At 41.6% G+C, this 18,750-nt stretch overlaps 1 protein-coding gene across 4 annotated transcripts in view; it reads right to left on the bottom strand.

Moving 5' to 3' along the window:
- The window catches only part of SOGA3 (SOGA family member 3), a 67,661-nt gene that overhangs the window by 8,626 nt on the left and 40,285 nt on the right, over nucleotides 1-18,750 (bottom strand). For all 4 annotated transcript variants that reach the window (XM_027551040.1, XM_027551042.1, XM_027551039.1 and 1 more), the window contains exons 6-7: nucleotides 11,624-12,805; nucleotides 9,699-10,003 (exon numbers count right to left, since the gene is read on the bottom strand). In XM_027551040.1, the coding sequence (XP_027406841.1) occupies nucleotides 9,893-10,003; nucleotides 11,624-12,805 (1,293 nt within the window). In that variant the 3' untranslated portion in view covers nucleotides 9,699-9,892. The remainder of the gene's footprint in view (nucleotides 1-9,698; nucleotides 10,004-11,623; nucleotides 12,806-18,750) is intronic.

The raw sequence follows: 18,750 nt of genomic DNA, 5'->3' as shown, positions 1-18,750 counted from the left end.
TTTACCAACCTTTTCTGTTGTATAATTTTATGTGTATTAGCTAATATTTCCAAGCTATATTTCATACTTAAAGAAATAAAGTAATACAATTAGATGACAGCATATAAAGGCAATAAATATTCAGCACAGGTATTTCTGAACCTTACCACTAAAACTTTTAAGGAAATTTGTTTTAAGAAAAGTTCCTGCTCTTATGTACACAAAGCAAATGGATTTTAAAGACTGATGCCAGTATGCCCAGCCATAGAGTAATACTCAGACATTTAGAAGTTCCTGACATTTTCAAGCAGGAGTCATAATTGCTGAAAACCTTATAGAAAAAGTGCAGTTTGTTGCATAATACAGGTTACTTTGAACCCATTTAAATATTTAAAACTTCTAATGTGAAACTGACTCAAATTATTGCTCTATACCTTGGAGAGCATTTGGAAGAATCATTTGTATCTGATGTCATACTAATCCTTTTTCAATGTATAACAAATATGTAAAAAAATGCATATAATAATACTTAAAGTAAATGTAGAAACACAAGCTGCTGTCAAGAAACAAAAACAGAAAATCCTGGAAAGGGTTTGAAATGATCTGTATAAATGATGATATTAAGCCACAAACTAAAACGTTTTGGAAAGGGGGCAAGAGGAATATTGAGAGCATAAATGTCACTAGGAGGTGTTTCCAAACTTATAGAATTTTATAGCCAGAAAAAACTGCAACTGTCCAGTCAAGCTTCTCATTTTACAGCTGAGGGAAGAGGCCTCGATGTTATTTACTCAGGGTCACAAAGCCATTTACTAGCAACATCAGGAACAGAATCCAGGTCTGCTAATTCCTGGGGGAGTGCCTCAAAGTTTAAAATTCCAACGAGCTCAAGGTAAGGAATAGAACCCAGGGATGAGAGTTTTGGGCATAAGACACTGACTTCTAGCCTTGCCAAATCTTAAATTCACTTTTTCTAAGTCCAAATGAGGGGACTAATACTAATATTTCATCTTCCAAGTATGATGCAGGAGTCATATAAGACAGTATTTGTAACTATTTATCTTGAAAAGTTTGTATCGTTCAATAATATAAGTCCTTGGTCAGAATAAGAAGAAAAAGAATTTTAACTGAGTGATCATAAAAAACCTGGGGATTAAAGCACCGACTTTGTCTTTAGCATATAATGCACATTTCATTTACAGTTCTCTATCTGAAGAATGATTTTGAAGCACCACAAAGTAGTTATTTATTTCATCTCTTTATGCTATTACAGCTCTGGCCGTATATTAGATTGGGTAGCTTCTGATTTCTTGCTTGTACAATTTTCAGGCCCTTCTTCCTTTACTCTTTAAACACATTTGCCAGCTAAAGGAGTACTGTTTTTCTATTTTTATTGTAAAGAGATGGAAAAAATTGGAAGGGATGACTTTGAAAAACTGAACTCATAGCATATTAAAATTTAGAAGCTATTACAGGTGGCAAATCTTAAATAATCCTTCCTTACAGTATAGTATCTGCCCTTTGCAATTTTTAAAATGCTTTATATGGAAACTCTCAGGACTTTCTGCATTTTTCTGAAACCAAAACTGCTTAAAAAGTCTTCTAATTTGAAAAGTATAAATTTTAACAAATTATATCTATTTAATAAAAATAAAGTGCTTCATGAAACATCTCAGTTGTTTAATAGAACTCTCTTGAATCTTAATCTTCCATTCTAAAGAGAGGTCTTGGGTACTTTTAACATTCCACTTAATGAATATTTGTGAGCACCAACTCTGGGCCAGGTGTAGGGTTGGATTCTGAGGACTGCAAGAATAAAGCAAATCTTTGTCCTCAACCGGCTCCATCGCCTCTGAAGATCCCTGCAATAGCAACGGCAGCGTGACTACCCACTTCCTGAGTATTCCTTGAAACAAATGAACAAATACGGAGCACCTCTCTTGGTAGTCCCCACAGCATTCTGCCACCGGGAGCACCATTCAGTGTTACTCTCAGACCCTGCTGTATGCTGCAATCACTCAATTACTTAAAAAACTCTCCTCCAGAGACTTTCTGAACCAGACCACCCAGTGATGAGGCCCAGGTTTCTTAATTTTTATAATGTTCTACAGCTGATTCTGTCAAGTTTGGTCCTGTGTTTATGAGTCATAGAATGACAGAGTCTAGACTCTTGTGTTAGTAAAAGAAATATGGTGTCGATACTTACTAGAATCTGTTTGGGGTGATCTATTTTCCATGGAGTTACATGTTCAGATTGTCATGTTCCAGCTAATGTGCTATGTTCCCAGTGCTGGATGTTTTCCCCTTAAAATCATGGGATGCTGGCCGTCTCCTCTACTCTGAGGGATGGCGACATGTCAAATATGTTAGCCAAGCAAGTCTGTCATGGGGTTTATGTACAGGCATTTCCAGATGACAGAAATATTCAAAGGAAAGAGTTTCAAACTATCTGATTTATTTTTTTAAGTATTGGCCTATATTTTGAAGAAACAAAACATTTTTAAAACATGTTTAGTTATTTAGGACTAGAGACACATCTTGCTGACGATTTTCCAATTTGTTTCTGGCATCTCACTGTATTAAATTTTTTTGTTATTATATTATTATTTGTTTTTATCTCACTATATTATTTCCAGATTCTTGACTTGGGAAATGTTGATACTGAAGATAATGATAATGTTGATAGTGATGACAATAAAAGCTAAGTGACACAGGGACTCTTCTGGGGCTACCTCTCATTTCATTCCAGAAAAGGGCCTTGGGAATGCCTGTCCACCACAAGAGGGCCACCCTGAGACACTTCTGTTAGGAAGTTCCAGCGAGAGAGCAGGGCTCAGAGGCCATTGCTGCTACTACTAAGTCCCTTCAGTCGTGTCTGACTCTGTGCGACCCCATAGACGGAAGCCCACCAGGCTCCCCCGTCCCTGGGATTCTCCAGGCAAGAACACTGGAGTGGGTTGCCATTTCCTTCTCCAGTGCATGAAAGTGAAAAGTGAAAGTGAAGTTGCTCAGTCGTGTCCGACTCCCAGAGACCACATGGACTGCAGCCTTCCAGGCTCCTCCGTCCCTGGGATTTTCCAGGCAAGAGTACTGGAGTGGGGTGCCATTGCCTTCTCCGGAGAGGCCACTGAGAGGGTGTAATAACTTGAAGGACACAGTAATTCGTATTCTCCCCACCCTGCCCCATCCCAGGGTGTTTCCACCCCACCTTTATCTTCTACCAGAAATGTTAGATTTATCACCACTAAGTGACAGCATTACATTTTAAGTAACTGTCTGATAAAACGCCATTGACAGAGGAAGCGATTACTGGCTAGTCACAACTTCATTCAGAAAAGGAGAACCAATGAAAAGAACACGAGAAATCCTCCAAAAGAACAACCCATCTCTCTAGTCTACTTGACTCCTAGTTCAAAAAGGAGGTTAACAAAAATGCTAAAGGATTTAAGAAAGATGATTAATAGAAGCACAGAGCACTGTAACAAGGAACCAGAAACTGTAAAGAGGAACCAATGGAAAATAGATAACTCAATTGCCATGATTACAAACCCATCTAAAAGAAGAGGAGAACAGCCAACACACAAAAAGGGCTGGAAAGAACAATCAATATAGGTAAGCTTTGATCAGAGCCTGGGGAACGAAGCTGTTTCCTTTGTGGGCTGTAGAGCAGACAGACAGACAGAAGGTCAGAAAGAGGAACTGAATGAGTGGTGCTAGATTTTGAGGGGCTAATGTGAGAGGTCTTGATACCCAGGTGCAAAGAAAATGTGGCATCATGACTTGAGGAGGCCATGCTAAAGGATCTGGAGATGAGAGTTTAGAAAGGGAGGCCCGCAGTCATACTTCAGATCCTTTACCGTGGTACAAGACATTTATCTTGGTACAAAATAAAACTTAAGAGTATTTATTTAATATATCTAATAATGCATCGATAATTTAAAAGAAAAACAATCAAAATAAGTAAAATATTATGAACTGAACTTGAAAAACCCTCAACAGGAAATTTGGTTTCAACAACATTCAAAGAAATATTCTCATCCTCAAGTCAAAAGCGTTACATGAATATTTTCTGAAAGGATGAAAAACTGCTAAACACCATTGATTATATACGTGTATAGTAAATTTTAGGGCTTCTCAGGTGGCGCTAGTGATAAAGAACCCGGCTGTCAACAGAGGAGATATAAGAGACGTGGGTTCGATCCCTGGGTCGGGAAGATCCCCTCGAGGAGGGCATAGCAACCCACTCCGGTACTCTTGCATGGAGAATCCCATGGACAGAGGAGCTTGGTGGGGTACCGTCCACAGCGTCCCACAGAGTCACACACAACTGAAGTGACTTAGCACACACGTGTAGTAAATTTTGTGAATTCGTAAAATCTTACAATTTTATTTTCAGATGCTGGATGTGGATGGTACCCTATTTAGCTATAGAGAAACTCATACAAGTGTGAACTAAAAAAGCTTTTATAATTGTAACAATGAAATAAAATAATCAGGAAATGTCAACATATTTAAGCTTATTAAACATAAACATCTGAGGTATAACATAAGAATAGGTCCTTTGAGACAACACCACCTGGTTTGACAGTGGCAAGTGAAAGGTGGAGATTCTTCCTTGTTTTTAAGAGTTGAGTGTTGCCTTTCCTGCTCCTATTCTTTGATCAAGCGAGGTTGCAACAGCGCTGTACTTGAAAATGGCCCCTAAAAGTGTCAACTTTTCTCACTTTCAATCCTGACTTTACATTAGAGCATCTGACCTGAAGCATGACTGCCAGATGAAAATGAACTGTGGTTCTATAAGAATATAGCTACCAACACCACATGAATATTTAGAGTTAAGGCTTAGCGACCAAACTGACATTCCAAAGTTCACTGGCAGCTGAGGAAATAATCGTATCCCACTCTACCACACAGAATGAAATGAAGGCTAGGGAATGCAGGCCAATACACATTCCAGGCTCAGCACTGAATTTTCCCTTGTTTTGAGTTTGAGCCTGTTCTGCTTAAAAATAGCCAACTGAATTCTTTTTTTCTTAAATCTCAGCCAAATTACCAAAGACACTCCTTCCTACGCCCAAGAATGTGCAAGCAATGGAATTTTTGTTTGTTGGAATTTATTTTCAGGGTGATGTTTAAATAGCACAGTTTTCAAATGTGCAAATAGGAGAAGAGTCCCTGTTTCAATAATTGGAGGACTGTGTTTTCTTCATGAATAAAGGAGCCTGGATGTTGCTCTCTTAGAACTAGCTTTATATGACAAAGACCATGCAAGGAACAGAATCAAAGGGGAGGGGAAGGGAGATAGTAGAGATTTCCTTTCTGAGGTCTTGGGAGTCATCTCTGTTAACTTTTCTTCCCATGACTATATACTGCAGTGTAAGGAAGACATTCACCCTAGATCCTGGGTGCTCACAGAACAGCCTCATGTTCCAAGGAGAAGGCGGAAAGGGACAAGGTTAACTTCCATCTGCTGGCAATTTGCTGAGACCACCTTCCAATTACTGGCCCCCAGCAGTGCCCTGAGATAGAGTCAGGCCTGAATTCCCTGACACTGGATGCATTTCCCATTGTACATCACAGTGTATAAAGATGTGTGTGCACACACAGGCACAGACTGGGTAATCAGTTCTTCAGTGGGTGGGGCAGAGTCGGAAAGAGCCTCCAAGTCAGTCCTATTTCCCCTCATCTTTTTCTTACTGAGGTTTATATACAAAGAGCCTGGATGGAGTTCAAATTTCTCATGAAATTCTTCTATAAAGTCAATAGCTTAGGGATCCACAGGTAAGGTTAATAACACTGTTGCCAGGAAGAATTTAATGCTTCACAAGAGATCTGAGGACAAGGCTGATGTTTTAGATAGCCTGGACCTCCCTTGGTTACCCTCTCCTTTCTTGTTCAGGTCACAAGATATTGTTGATATATATACTGCACGCATGCTAAGTCTCTTCAGTCGTGTCTGACTCTTTGTGACCCTTATGGACTGTAGCCCACAAGGCTCCTCTGTCCATGGGATTCTCCAGGCAAGAATACTGGAGTGGGTTGCCATGCCCTCCTCCAGGGGATCTTCCCAACCCAGGGATCAAACCCACATCCCTTGAGTCTCCTGCATTGGCAGACGGGTTCTTTACCACTAGTCTATGGGGTCGCACAGAGTTGGACACGACTGAAGTGACTTAGCAGCAGCAGCAGCAGCGCCATGTGGGAAGCCTACCCCTGCATTGATTTCTGTATTCTTCTATCCAAGAATGCCTAGGGGGTTTACTGTGTTCTCTTAGGGAAATCTAACATGCTATCAGGTATGCAATAAAGAATAAATTGCAACCACAAATCTGTTTTTTGCACTTTGGTAAGAATACAAGTCAGAGTTAGCTGTCTATATCTCTGTCCTTGTCAATCAGCCAGTTGAAAGCTGTGAAAACGTAGAAACTGAACCTCAATTTCTTCTATACTTAACACAGCCAATACTTCAAAATGTGTGTTAAATAAACAAAGGATCCATGCTCTATCTTTTTGCTCACATCTCTTATGTATGCTTTCTCTTTGGGGTTTGGAGGTTAGAGTCAGTTGGCATCTGTTATCCCTGGTGGGTTTGTGGGACACCATATCCTCTCTGTGGATCACACGGGGAAGCTTTGTGGCAGAGATGATTGTGTAACAACAAAGTGGTGGTTTGTTATGATGTGTTGGGGGGGATTATCTTGAGGTTTTAATTCAGCGTTTACATGCACCATTATCTCCAGGTGTGTGTGTGACCCTGACACACACAATATTCATCGTGGTTCTCCTTTCCGACACGTATTATTCTGATTTGTCTTCTCTAGCTTTGTTTCTTTCAAAAACCTGTTCGAATGAAAGGGGGAATTTTCTAACACCATTACCAGTATGGAAACAGAGTTGCTTTGTCATTACAGGTCTCTGGCAAAGGCCATATGACAAAGGTAGACATGCTCTATAAAGAGGATACAGATGTTCAATGAATGCTTGGAATTTTAAGGTCTACTAAAATCTAGACAACCAATGATAGTATCACACAGTTTGCTGTGACATTGGTATATATGTTGTATATACCTTATATGCATATTTTAATAATTCAAACATCTAAAGAAGTGGTTCTTGGGAGTTTATATATATATATATATATATATATATATCTGCTTGGGTTCATGTATTGGATTTCAATTAATGTAAAGTAGCATCTCAATTCTAAAAACAAGCCAGGAATTCTGATGTGCAGCTAGGATTGAAAACCACTTATGTAAATATTTAGTTTTTGGTTCTCCTCGTGGTAAAGATAATTTCAATTCCAAAGCCAGTTTCTTAAAGCCACACAGGGTACTGAATATCTATAACATTTCTGAAGTGAACACGTGCACTGCACACCATGCTTCCTCATAGGAACAAAGCTAGGAATCTGGGGATGACACATATTTGAAGTTCTGGCCCTTTTCCTCTAAATGCCAGTAGACCTTTCAGTCACCGTGACTGGAACCTGAAACACCTCCAATAACTACCAAATGCCTCATAGGTAGATGAGAGAGTCATTGCTTAGCTGACTGTATTCCAGTCCAAAGGCAATAAGCATTTCATTTAAATTTCTGCCTCAAACATTTACTTTCAGCTCCACTTTCATTGCCAAAATGATTCCTCTGAGACAGCAAAAGTGAAAGTTGCTCAGTAGTACGACCCCATGGATTGTAACCCGGCAGGCTCCTCTGTCCATGGAATTCTCCAGGCAAGAATACTCAAGTGGGTAGCCATTCCCTTCTCCAGGGGATCTTCCTGGTCTGGGGATTAAACCCGGGTGTCCTGCATTGCAGGCAGATTCTTTTCCATCTAAGCCACCTGGGAAGCCCCCAGGATGGCAATCTGGGGGTTAATCAAGGTTCTAACAGTCAAATTCTGATTTTTAATTAATTTTTTATTTTCAAAGTGGCTTCTTTCCTGGAGATGAAATATTTTTTAAAGTGACATTTGTATAATTGATTAACTATAGCATTTATGCTATTTCATTTGTTCTTGTCATGAAGCTCTATCTAACCACTTGAAATCTTAAGATGAAAAGCTGGGAAGTATGTACTGACAGATTCTAACTGTTGGTTAACCACTCCTAACTCCCAGTCTCTTTTTTCTCCAAAACAAAGCAAAAACTAAAACTAAATTAAAAATCAGGTACATTAAGAGTAGGTATCCCTGATGGCTCAGACGGTAAACAATCCACCTGCAATGTGGGAGACCTAGGTTCGATCCCTGGGTGGGGAAGATCCCCTGCAGGAGGACATGGCAACCCACTCCAGTATTCTTGCCTAGAGAATTCCATGGACAGAGGAGCCTGGGGGGCTACACTCCACCGGGTTGCAAAGAGTCGGACACAACTGAGGAACTAAGCACATTATAAACTCAATTTTTAATTATTATGTAGTTTTTACTAAATTAACACTAAAAGGGAAATTTACATGCCGAGGGATGAGGACTCAAAAGACTGTGGCCTGCACCAACTTCTGTACTGGAGCAAAGATTTTCCATATATCATTCTTTATGCCTGGGGCAAGATACTTCATTTTGTTACAGATTTTCATATCTATCCACCAACTCAGCAGTATTTCTAAGTAGGTAACGTCAGTTAGTGTTCTCAATCACTCAATCAGCATGACTCAACATGACTGAGTCCAGTTTTATACTCTGTAAATTGCCAGTGAGATGGACAGCATAAGACCTTTTGGCTACAGGAAACCTATCCAAACCACTTTAGGTAGGAGGAGAAAGGGCAGTGCTGAGATTCACCAAAGTAAAATTGTCTACAGAGCAACTCCCACTGGAACTATGCTACTGGCTTTGGACTGTGATTTCATGAAATTCTACTGATTTACTATTTTTTCCCTACTCAAAATACTTCATATACTGAATTTCTAGCATATTTCCTGCTCCAGAAGCAGTCCTACATGGTAACCTATTACAGAGGACAGGATGCCAGGCAACAAACCTGATTAGCAACATACAGCTCCAAGTATAACAGGTAAAAAGGTTTCCCTGGGGGCTCAGCAATAATGAATCCACCTTCGACGCAGAAGATGCAGGACATGTGGGTTCGATCCCTAGGTTGGGAATATCCCCTGGAGGACAGCATGGCAACCCACTCCAGTGTGCTTGCTTGGAGAATCCCATGGACAGAGGAGCCTGGTGAGCTACAGTCCCAGGAGTCGCAAAGAGTTGGAGACGACTGAAGTGACTGAGCACACACGCACATAATAAGTAAACACAGATATGGTTGGTTTGGTCCGAATGGTTGAAACTGGTCAAATGCAGAGGACAAAGATAATTTCCTTCTCAATGAACTAACTAATCCAGTCTCATGCTTCCAAACACGTAGACAAAACACCATCAGCATCACAATGACTTGTTTAGTTTCCATGATGGTCACATTTTATTTCTTCACCATAATTTTTGCTGATACTTATTGGTTATCAAAGTTATTTTGTTAATCTGATGCAATTTAGCAAAAGCACTTTATAAATCTATACATTTTCTAAGATGTGACCAACTTGTGAATGTCCAGATTTTGAATTATCATAATAGTCAAATACTGAGAAATAATTGAGAGACTTGGGAAATGTTCACAGTCATTCTTACAGTGATTTAAGAAGAGTACAAATCAAAATGTAAAAGAAAGTAGTAAAAATGAAAATGATTTATAAAAAGAGAAGTTGTACTTCCACCCTTACCTGAAATATTTAATGCTCAGGCTTCTTACTGAATTTGGTAGTGGGAAGATGCGTCTTTTTAAAGAAATAAGCAGTCTTCAGTGTTTTTATAGCATTGGTTACTACAGAAATTATACTTCTTTTACTTCTTGTCTTGAAGGGTGAACAAAACAAACAAACTGAAATACTACAATGAATGGTAAACGATGAAAGGTTTACAGTACAAAAAACAGTGTAAAAAGGAAGACAAGTTTAAATATTGTTGTGTAAGAAAGTGATGAAAATAATACAAGAATGAGAATAAGTAAAATGATAGGCTGGAACATCTGGGAAGGTAAATGCAAAGACAAAAAGAAGAATTAATTAATAATAATTTTTAAAACTTAAGTTTATATCAACTAATCTACATATCCATTCAACTTAAAATAAAGACCCCTCCCTCATATATACTTACAAAGTCTGAAAGCCTACTGTTATATACATACTTTCTCTTACTCTGATTGCTATTTCTTTCTGAGAGTATCATTGAAAAAACACATGCGCAAAGTATTCAAAATCTGCAACAAGGAAATTAAAAACCAACTATTTGACATAATACATAGAGAAAAAAATCATTAACATTTCAAAATTCAACAAGTTTTATCATAAAACTTTTTATTTTTTTTAATAGCAAAGCAAAGCAGCATGCAAGATAAATAAGCAATAGGGTTGGGATTTTTCTAGTTGTGACTAACAGGCAGTTAATCTAATATCATGCTTCTGTGTATAAACTGATTTTTAGATGTAAACCTCTTGCGTGCCTTAAAAGCCATGCATGCTGTTGCTCTTCTGTGGGTTCTCCAATGGATACAAGATACCAGGCTTGCCAGAAGGGTAGTACTGCCTGTTTGTTTTGTAAACTCTCTTTTATGTGGTTAACTCTGACAAAATGCATTGGTTTTTGGCCACCATACCTGGCTAGAGGAGATCAGTCCAATTCATCAGATGTGCCTCTACAATTAGGATGAAGGAAAAATGCTGGTTTTCCCTGTTCGGGAATAGTTATTACTATTTCTCTGAGTTAGTGTTGCCTTGAGGCTAAAGTGTAACACTCCTTCCCCAGCCTGAGGGTCTTCTATAGAACGGACAGTGATTTTCTCTAGAAATAAATATCATGTTACTTTGACTGGTGGTAGGTACAACAGCGGCTTCTATCTGCTCCTCTTGTAGGGAGGGCTCCAGACACAAAAGCATCTCTCTTTAGCTGGTTCCCTGGTGGCTCAGCGGTAAAGAATCCGCCTGCCAATGCAAGAGATACCGGTTCGATCCCTGGATTGGGAAGATCCCCTGGAGAAGGAAATGGCACCCCACTCCAGTATTCTTGCCTGGGAAATCCCATGGACAGAGGAGCCAGGTGGGCTACAGTCCACGGGATCACATAGAGTCGGACACGACTGAGCGACTCAACAACCGCCACCACCACCAGCAGTGATGCATCAATACTGATCATTTAGTGATTTAAAAGTATGTTAGGCTTAATTTGAATCTCGGCTAGAAAACCACAAGCCGGCAATTGAAGATTTCTATTCGGGATCTTCCTGCGGCAAAATCTATTAGAATCAGTAGAGTTAATACTGAAAATGTCGACCTTCAATAATAATGTATCTTAGAAATCCTTTCATCTTTACACAAAAACTGGGGGAAGGGAGAGGTGGGTATATCTCTCTCTGAAACAGATCAGAGAGGGAACAATTAACTTAGCGATTGGATGACGAAAACCTCAGGCCTGAAGAAGGACAGGGTGAAAGAACAAGTGCGCCGTGGAGCTTCCAAGCCCAGAGAGGCTCTGAGCTGGGGTTTCCCTAAAGCGGGGCATGGAGGTGGGTGCGCGGAGTCGCCCCTCCGGGGACCGCGGCTCCGCGGACCAGCCTCGCCAGCGCCGTGGCTCGCAATAGGCAGAACTGTACCTGACTCACGGATATGGGCTCCTCGGCGCCGGGGTCGTCGGCGGACTTGGGCACCTCGAGGCGGTCGATGAAGGTCTGCAGCTCCTTGCGGAAGGCCTTCATCTGCGCGTTGATGCGGTAGAGCAGCTCGTGCTCGCGGATGCGGCTGCCGTCGTCCTCCTCGTCCATGAGTCCGAACAGGTCCCCGTTGGCCACATAGATGCGCGCCTCGGTGATGATGGTGCTGGTGTCGGCGATGAGGCGGTCGATGGTCTTGCCCAGGCGCTCGGCCTCCGAGCGGATGTCCTTCATCTGCTGCCGGTCAGAGAAGCTCTTGGGCCAGGGCCCCGGCGGCGGCGCGGGGTAGAAGGAGCGGGTGGGCGTGAGGCAGCGGATGTTGCGCACCTCCTCCGAGTCGCTCTCGCCGCCGATAGGCCCTTCTCGCTTGCGATGCGGCGGCCGTGAGTCGTCATCACTCTCCTTTTTGCCCGCGTCGCTCTCGGCGTCGCTGTCACGCGGGCTGCCGCGGATGCCCAGGTGCGAGGCCAGGTCGTAGCGCTGCATGTTGGACATGAGCACGCGGTTCTCGTACTGCAGCTGCATGACCTTGCCGCTGAGCTCGTTGATTTGCAGGCGCGCCGCCTTCAGCTCCTCCTGCAGGGCCTCGGTCTTGGCGCTGTCGTGGTGCCGCGCGCTCTCGTGGCCCCCCGACTTGTATTTGTACTTGTTGAGCTCCGCCGTGATGCGCTTGTTTTGCTCTTCGAGGTCAGCCACGTTCCTACGCAGCAGCTCCGTCTCATCCTCCACCAGCTGCAGGTGCTGCCGCAGCTCCGACAGGGATTCGCTCTGCTCCCTCATCAGGGGGTTGGCCGAGCCGTTGAAGTCGTCGCCCCGCAGGTCGTCCAGTTCCGCCTTCAGGCCTCGGTTCTCCACTTCCAGTTCGACGATCTTTCTGCCCAGGATGTTGGCTTCTTCCTCCACCAGCCTCAGCCGCAGCTTGAGCTCGGCTTCTCTGGTGCTGGGCGGGCCCCCGGCTTCTCCTTTGGGCAAAGGACTGTCCAGATCCCCGTAAAAGGATCGGTACTTCTGGAGCTCGTGTTCGAATCTGTCCTTTTCTTTGTCAATCTTGGCCATTTTCTTTCTCATCAGAGCGGCTTCTTCCTTCACGAACTGCAGCTGGCATTTCAGATCTTCATTGTCCTCCTCAATTGGGAAAAAGAAAAGGAAGGGGATAGGAGCTCATTTTTCATGTAAAGAAAGAAAACAACCAAAAAGGGACACCTGCGGAAATCATTCCCTTGTAATTTAAGATTTAATGAGACAGAGGGAGAGACAGAGACATAGATGCTGTATGTTTTCTCCAAATCATTTAAATTCTTTGGCAAATAAAAGATCAGGACAACATTATATCCTGAAAACAAAAAGAGAAGGGAATATAAGAAGAGAAAAACTGTGGTCATCACTATTCACAAAATTATATGTTCCCAGTGCATATCACTGGTTTTGACTGTCATTTTCAACAGTGTTCACTTTGTTTTGTTTTTCTTGCAGTTTGAATTCCCCGGAATGTAGTAAATATGAAAAACATTCCCTGGAAGGAAGATGTGGTTGGTATGCACTCCCTGCCATTTATTGAGCTCTGACTCTTAGCCAGAGTCTATAAAGTTCTCAATATATATGACCTAATTTAATGTGTAGAGTAAATTTAGTAGTAGGTATTACAAGAACTGGTTTAAAGATGTTCAACAAATTGTTCAAGGTTACACAGCTATTAAGTAGCAGAGGACCAAGGTGAAATTTGAATTCAGTTCTGACATTAAGGCTCAGTTAGGCACATGATCACAGAGCCATACAGAAAATAATCTATCCTCCATCTTTATTCAAGGGAGAATTGTTTTTACAGCCTTTAAAATAGGTAAAGTTTAACACAGGAATGGTCCATCCAAGAAGAAACTGGTTCCACCTAGATCACTTTTATTTATTTATTTTTTGCTTTAATTTTATTTTATTTTTAAACTTTACATAATTGTATTAGTTTTGCCAAATATCAAAATGAATCCGCCACAGGTATACATGTGTTCCCCATCCTGAACCCTCCTCCCTCCTCCCTCCCCACACCATCCCTCTGGGTCGTCCCAGTGCACCAGCCCCAAGCATCCAGTATTGTGCATTGAACCTGGACTGGCGACTCGTTTCTTACATGATATTTTACATGTTTCAATGCCATTCTCCCAAATCTTCCCACCCTCTCCCTCTCCCACAGAGTCCATAAGACTGTTCTATACATCAGTGTCTCTTTTGCTGTCTCGTACACAGGGTTATTGTTACATCTTTCTAAATTCCATATATATGCGTTAGTATACTGTATTGGTGTTTTTCCTTCTGGCTTACTTCACTCTGTATAATAGGCTCCAGTTTCATCCACCTTATTAGAACTGATTCAAATGTATTCTTTTTAATGGCTGAGTAATACTCCATTGTGTATATGTACCATAGCTTTCTTATCCATTCATCTGCTGATGGACATCTAGGTTGCTTCCATGTCCTGGCTATTATAAACAGTGCTGCGATGAACATTGGGGTACACGTGTCTCTTTTAAAATGGGATGTATTCCCATAAGTCTGAAATGGCTAGAACTGGTTCTGCCTGATGAAAGAATGGTGGAGTAGATCCTACAGAACAGGGGTCCCCAACCTCTGGGATCTAATGCTTGATTATCTGAGGTGGAGCTGATGTAATAATAATAGAAATAAAGTCCAATAAATGTTATGCACTTGAATCATCCTGAAATCATCCTCGCCCACTATGCCCTTGTCTGTGGAAAAAACTGTCTTCCATGAAAACTGGTTTCCCTGATAGCTCAGTTGGTAAAGAATCTGCCTGCAATGCAGGACACCTGGTTCGATTCCTGGGTCAGGAAGATCTGCTGGAGAAGGGATATGCTACCCACTCCAGTATTCTTGGGCTTCCCTTGTGGCTCAGATGGTAAAGAATCCACCTGCAATGTGGGAGACCTGGGTTCTACCCCTGGGTTGGGAAGATCCCCTGGAGAAGGGAAAGGCTACCCACTGCAGTATTCTGGCCTGGAGAATTCCATGGGGTCTCAAAGAGTCAGACACGATCGAGTGACTTTCACTTTCACTTTTCATGAAAACTGGTCCCTGGTGCCAAGAAGGTTGGGGACTGCTGCTATAGAAGTTCTTCTCACACATTTGTAGGCACCCTTCAAACCCTAATCATTAACTAAATGGAAAATTACAAACAGAAAAATGGAAATCAACTCTTTCTCTGAGAGCCAATATAAAAGCACATTATAATGTTCAAGGACATATTTCCCAAGGACGATTTCCCCAAATTCTCTTTTAAGCAGGAACTTTGGGCATATCATGTGACTTTGGTTTCTTTATTTCAAAAAATGGGAATAAAAATGCCTTTCTTTTCCAGCACTGAGTCAGCTGTGTTTGAGGTGAATTCTGGTAAAAATGTAGCAACCACGGAAGGTGAAGGTGAGGAGAATAACGAGCTTCTGCCAGGGATGCTCAGTAAATACAGCCCAGAGCTTTCCAGATGGAAGAGAGGGAGAGTGGGGCACGGGGCTCTTATGCTCCCATCCACTAATGAGAATTAGTATGAAGGTCTGAGAGCTGCTGAATGTGCAGAGCCTTAATGTTACATTCTTTATATCATTACATCTTCATACTAGCCCCACGAGGAAGCTGATATACAAAATCTACTTTATAGATAGGGCAGCTTCACAGAAGAGCCCAAGTTAATGTGACAGAGCACATCTGTATTCAGACTGATTCTCAAAATCATGTTTTTCCACTGCACATGATGCCTCTAGAAACGATGTGCAAGAGGAAAAAAGTAGGACAATGAGTTAAAATAACAAAATCAGATGTGTTGGCTTGTATGCTTTCCTCTAGAAGGGGTTCACAAGAAAGGAGAGAAGCCCAGAGAGATGAGAGAACCCCAGGAGCACAGTGAGAGAAAGGGGTTAAGAATACATGTCACAGGAAGATTAGATATGAAAATCCATTTCACCAGGAAAGAAAGAAGCTGCCTTGTAAGAGACTATGTGTGGGGGTCCCCTGGACTAATTCAGTGAGAATGAAACCAAGGACATATTGTGTGTGTTAGTTACTCAGTCATGTCCGACTCTATGCAATCCCATGGACTGTAGCCCCCTAGGCTCCTCTGTCCATGAGAGTCTCCAGGCAAGAATATTGAAGTCGATTGCCAAGCCCTCCTCCAGGGGATCTTCCCAACCCAGGTGTTGAACCCGGGTCTTCTGCATTGCAGGTGGACTCTTTACCATCTGAGGCACAAGCCTAAGGACATATCACAGTGTCTAATATCACATCAGCAGAAGAGTCAAAGATAACCCTGATGTTTTTGAGCTTAGGTGTCTTGATGAATTGTGTTGCCAATAACAGGAACAGAGACTGAACAAAGAGGATCAGCTTTTAGGGGAAGAATATAGGTTTAAGTATATTAAAATGTTGCCTTTGAGGTGTGTCCACAGAGGGATACCCAGTAGAAACATCTATCAGTGGGAATCTCAGGCCCATGATTAGCAAGATTACAGCCCTGGACCCAGAGACAGCTTGGGCCCAGAGAGGAGGACATGAGGATGAGATGCACAGAGGTGATGGCTGAGGCTATTGCAATGGCTTCAGAGGCAATCAAAGGGGAGAAGAAAAGAAAGGGAGACTGAAAAGAAATGATCAAAAGTTGGAGCCCGGAGCAGGACAAAGTCATTAAAGCCAAGAATTGGAAATAATGCTTGAAGAGAAAGGTGACCAACAATATGCATGCCGAATATGCTTTTATCTAGACTAGATTCTGTCAGGAAGTAAGAGTAGGTGAGATGGGGAAACCAGCTAGGCTCCATGTTCTGTCAAAGTCCTTGACTGCAAGGAAGGCCTTTAGCTGCTAGTAAAAAAAAATGTTCACATAACACTGCAGTTTGAATCTAACTAAAACAGCAACACAGTTTAATATATAAGTCATAGATTAGAATAGAATGACAAGCAAATATAAAAGAGGAGGATATCTCATTTGTGTATATGTAAGCTCTCCTGTCCATTCTTTCATTCCATTTCATGCAATGAAAACATTAGAAGTATGTTATGAGCTGGACATGTATTCCATGTAGCAAAGTCATGAATCCTGTATGTCAATGTGCCTTGCATTCTGTATGTCAGAATCCTGTATGTCAAGGTACCTTGTATCCTCATCCTGTAACCCAAGTATTGTAGGCACCATTTGGAACTGGGCAGGGAAATCCCATACGTAAATGTGAATCAGTAAATCAGAGATTGTATGGAAAGTGCCTGGTTGAAATGTAACTGATCAGAAATGTTTGCTCCTATTTTCCACAACTAATGGCAGTCAAGAAACATTACAATGCTTTGAGATGCAAAGCAAGTTATCTTTTTTGTGTGTGTATGGTAAAGACTCACTCTTAAGAAGATATAACCATAAGAGGAAGGGGAACATTAAGATGATGAGGGCCCAAAGAAGAGAGCTGAACTTAACTTTAACTTAGCCATTTCTAGAGCTAAACTGCACTCTAATAAATTAACTAATTGGAAAAGACCTTGATGCTGGGAAAGGCTGAGGGCATGAGGAGAAGGGGACGACAGAGGATGAGATGGTTGGATGGCATCACTAACTCAATGGACATGAGTTTGAGCAAACTCTGAGAGATAACGAAGGACAGGGAAGCCTGGTGTGCTGCATAATCCATGGGGTCGCAAAGAGTCAGACACAACTGAGTGACTGAACAACAACAACAACAACTCATTTAATCTGTGCAACAACTCTCTATTATGACCCCATTTTAAGGATGAGGAAACACAGGCATAGAAAGAATAAGTAACTTGTCTAAGGTCATGTAGCTGGTATATGGCAGAGATTTCCATGTAGGCAACCCAGTCCTAAAGTTACTGTTTTTAACTGTTCTGCAAGACCATTTCTCAGTATATAAAGTCACTGTGCCACTGGAGGAATATGTGGGGAATACGTAAAAGAAAGTGAACAAAATGAAATACAAAGCTATACAATAGTAGCAGGTTGAACCATATGAAATAGCCATTTGTGTAGGTCAGAATCAACAGTATATTGGCAATTTCATATGGCTCATCTAGAAAAGGGGTACATGGAAGTATTCAAAAGTGTGTATTGATCCTACTCCAGAGTGCCAGACATTAGACACTGATGAGCACAAGCTGAATAAGATGGTCCCTGGCTACAGTATGGGGGCTTCCCTGGTGGCTCAGAGGGTAAAGAACCTGCCTGCAATGCAGGCCCCAGGTCCCACTGAAAAGCTAATGAAAGCTGCATGTGTCTTTTGGAGAAAAGTGCCTACATGCACATGGAGTGGGGGTCCACAGAGCCAGGAACAAGCACTTAAGGATTCCTGGATTAGAGAATATGGGTGAAAAGAATAAATAAACTTTAACACGGGAAGTATAAGAATAGGACAAACATAAGTTAAAACTGAACTGAACCGAACTGAACTGAAGTTAAAAAAAATAAACTGTTGGTTAAGCTGACTTAAGACTTTAAAGCAAGGAGTATAAAGCACCTTCTCCCTAAATGAGGTTGGGGAAGAAAATTGATGGATAAAATTATGGCAAGACAGAGTTAGAGAGTTGTGGTGACAGAGCATATATGAACTTATTAAGGGAGGATGAGACAGGTACAGATTGTAAAGAATCCACCTGCAATGCAGGAGACCTGGGTTTGATCCCTGGGTGGGAAAGATCCCCTGGAGAAGGGAATGGCTACCTACTCAAGTATTCCTGCCAGGGAAATCCCATAGACAGAGCAGCTTATTGGCTATAGTCCATGGGTTTGCAAAGAGCTGGACACAACTTAAGCAACTTAGCATGCATGCACAAGACAGTTACAAAAGGGAGACGACTTTGGTAGAAGACTTGGGATTCTAGAACTGCTGAGGCCTATAAATGTTCATGTCAGTACCAAGGGGAAAATGAACAGAGAGGGCAGAGAGAGAACAGGAAACTTAACAATTACTATGTTATGCTTTTAAAAAAGAATGAGATCAACTTTTTCAAATTTGAATATTTAAACATTGCTTTAGTTAAAATTATTACCAAATGAGAAAATACCTTGTAAG

The sequence above is a fragment of the Bos indicus x Bos taurus genome, chromosome 9 (genome assembly GCF_003369695.1).
Source record: "Bos indicus x Bos taurus breed Angus x Brahman F1 hybrid chromosome 9, Bos_hybrid_MaternalHap_v2.0, whole genome shotgun sequence".
Taxonomy (NCBI): Eukaryota; Metazoa; Chordata; class Mammalia; order Artiodactyla; family Bovidae; genus Bos; species Bos indicus x Bos taurus.
Note: the sequence above shows the minus strand (reverse complement) of the source record. Positions and strands in the feature narration are given on the sequence as shown.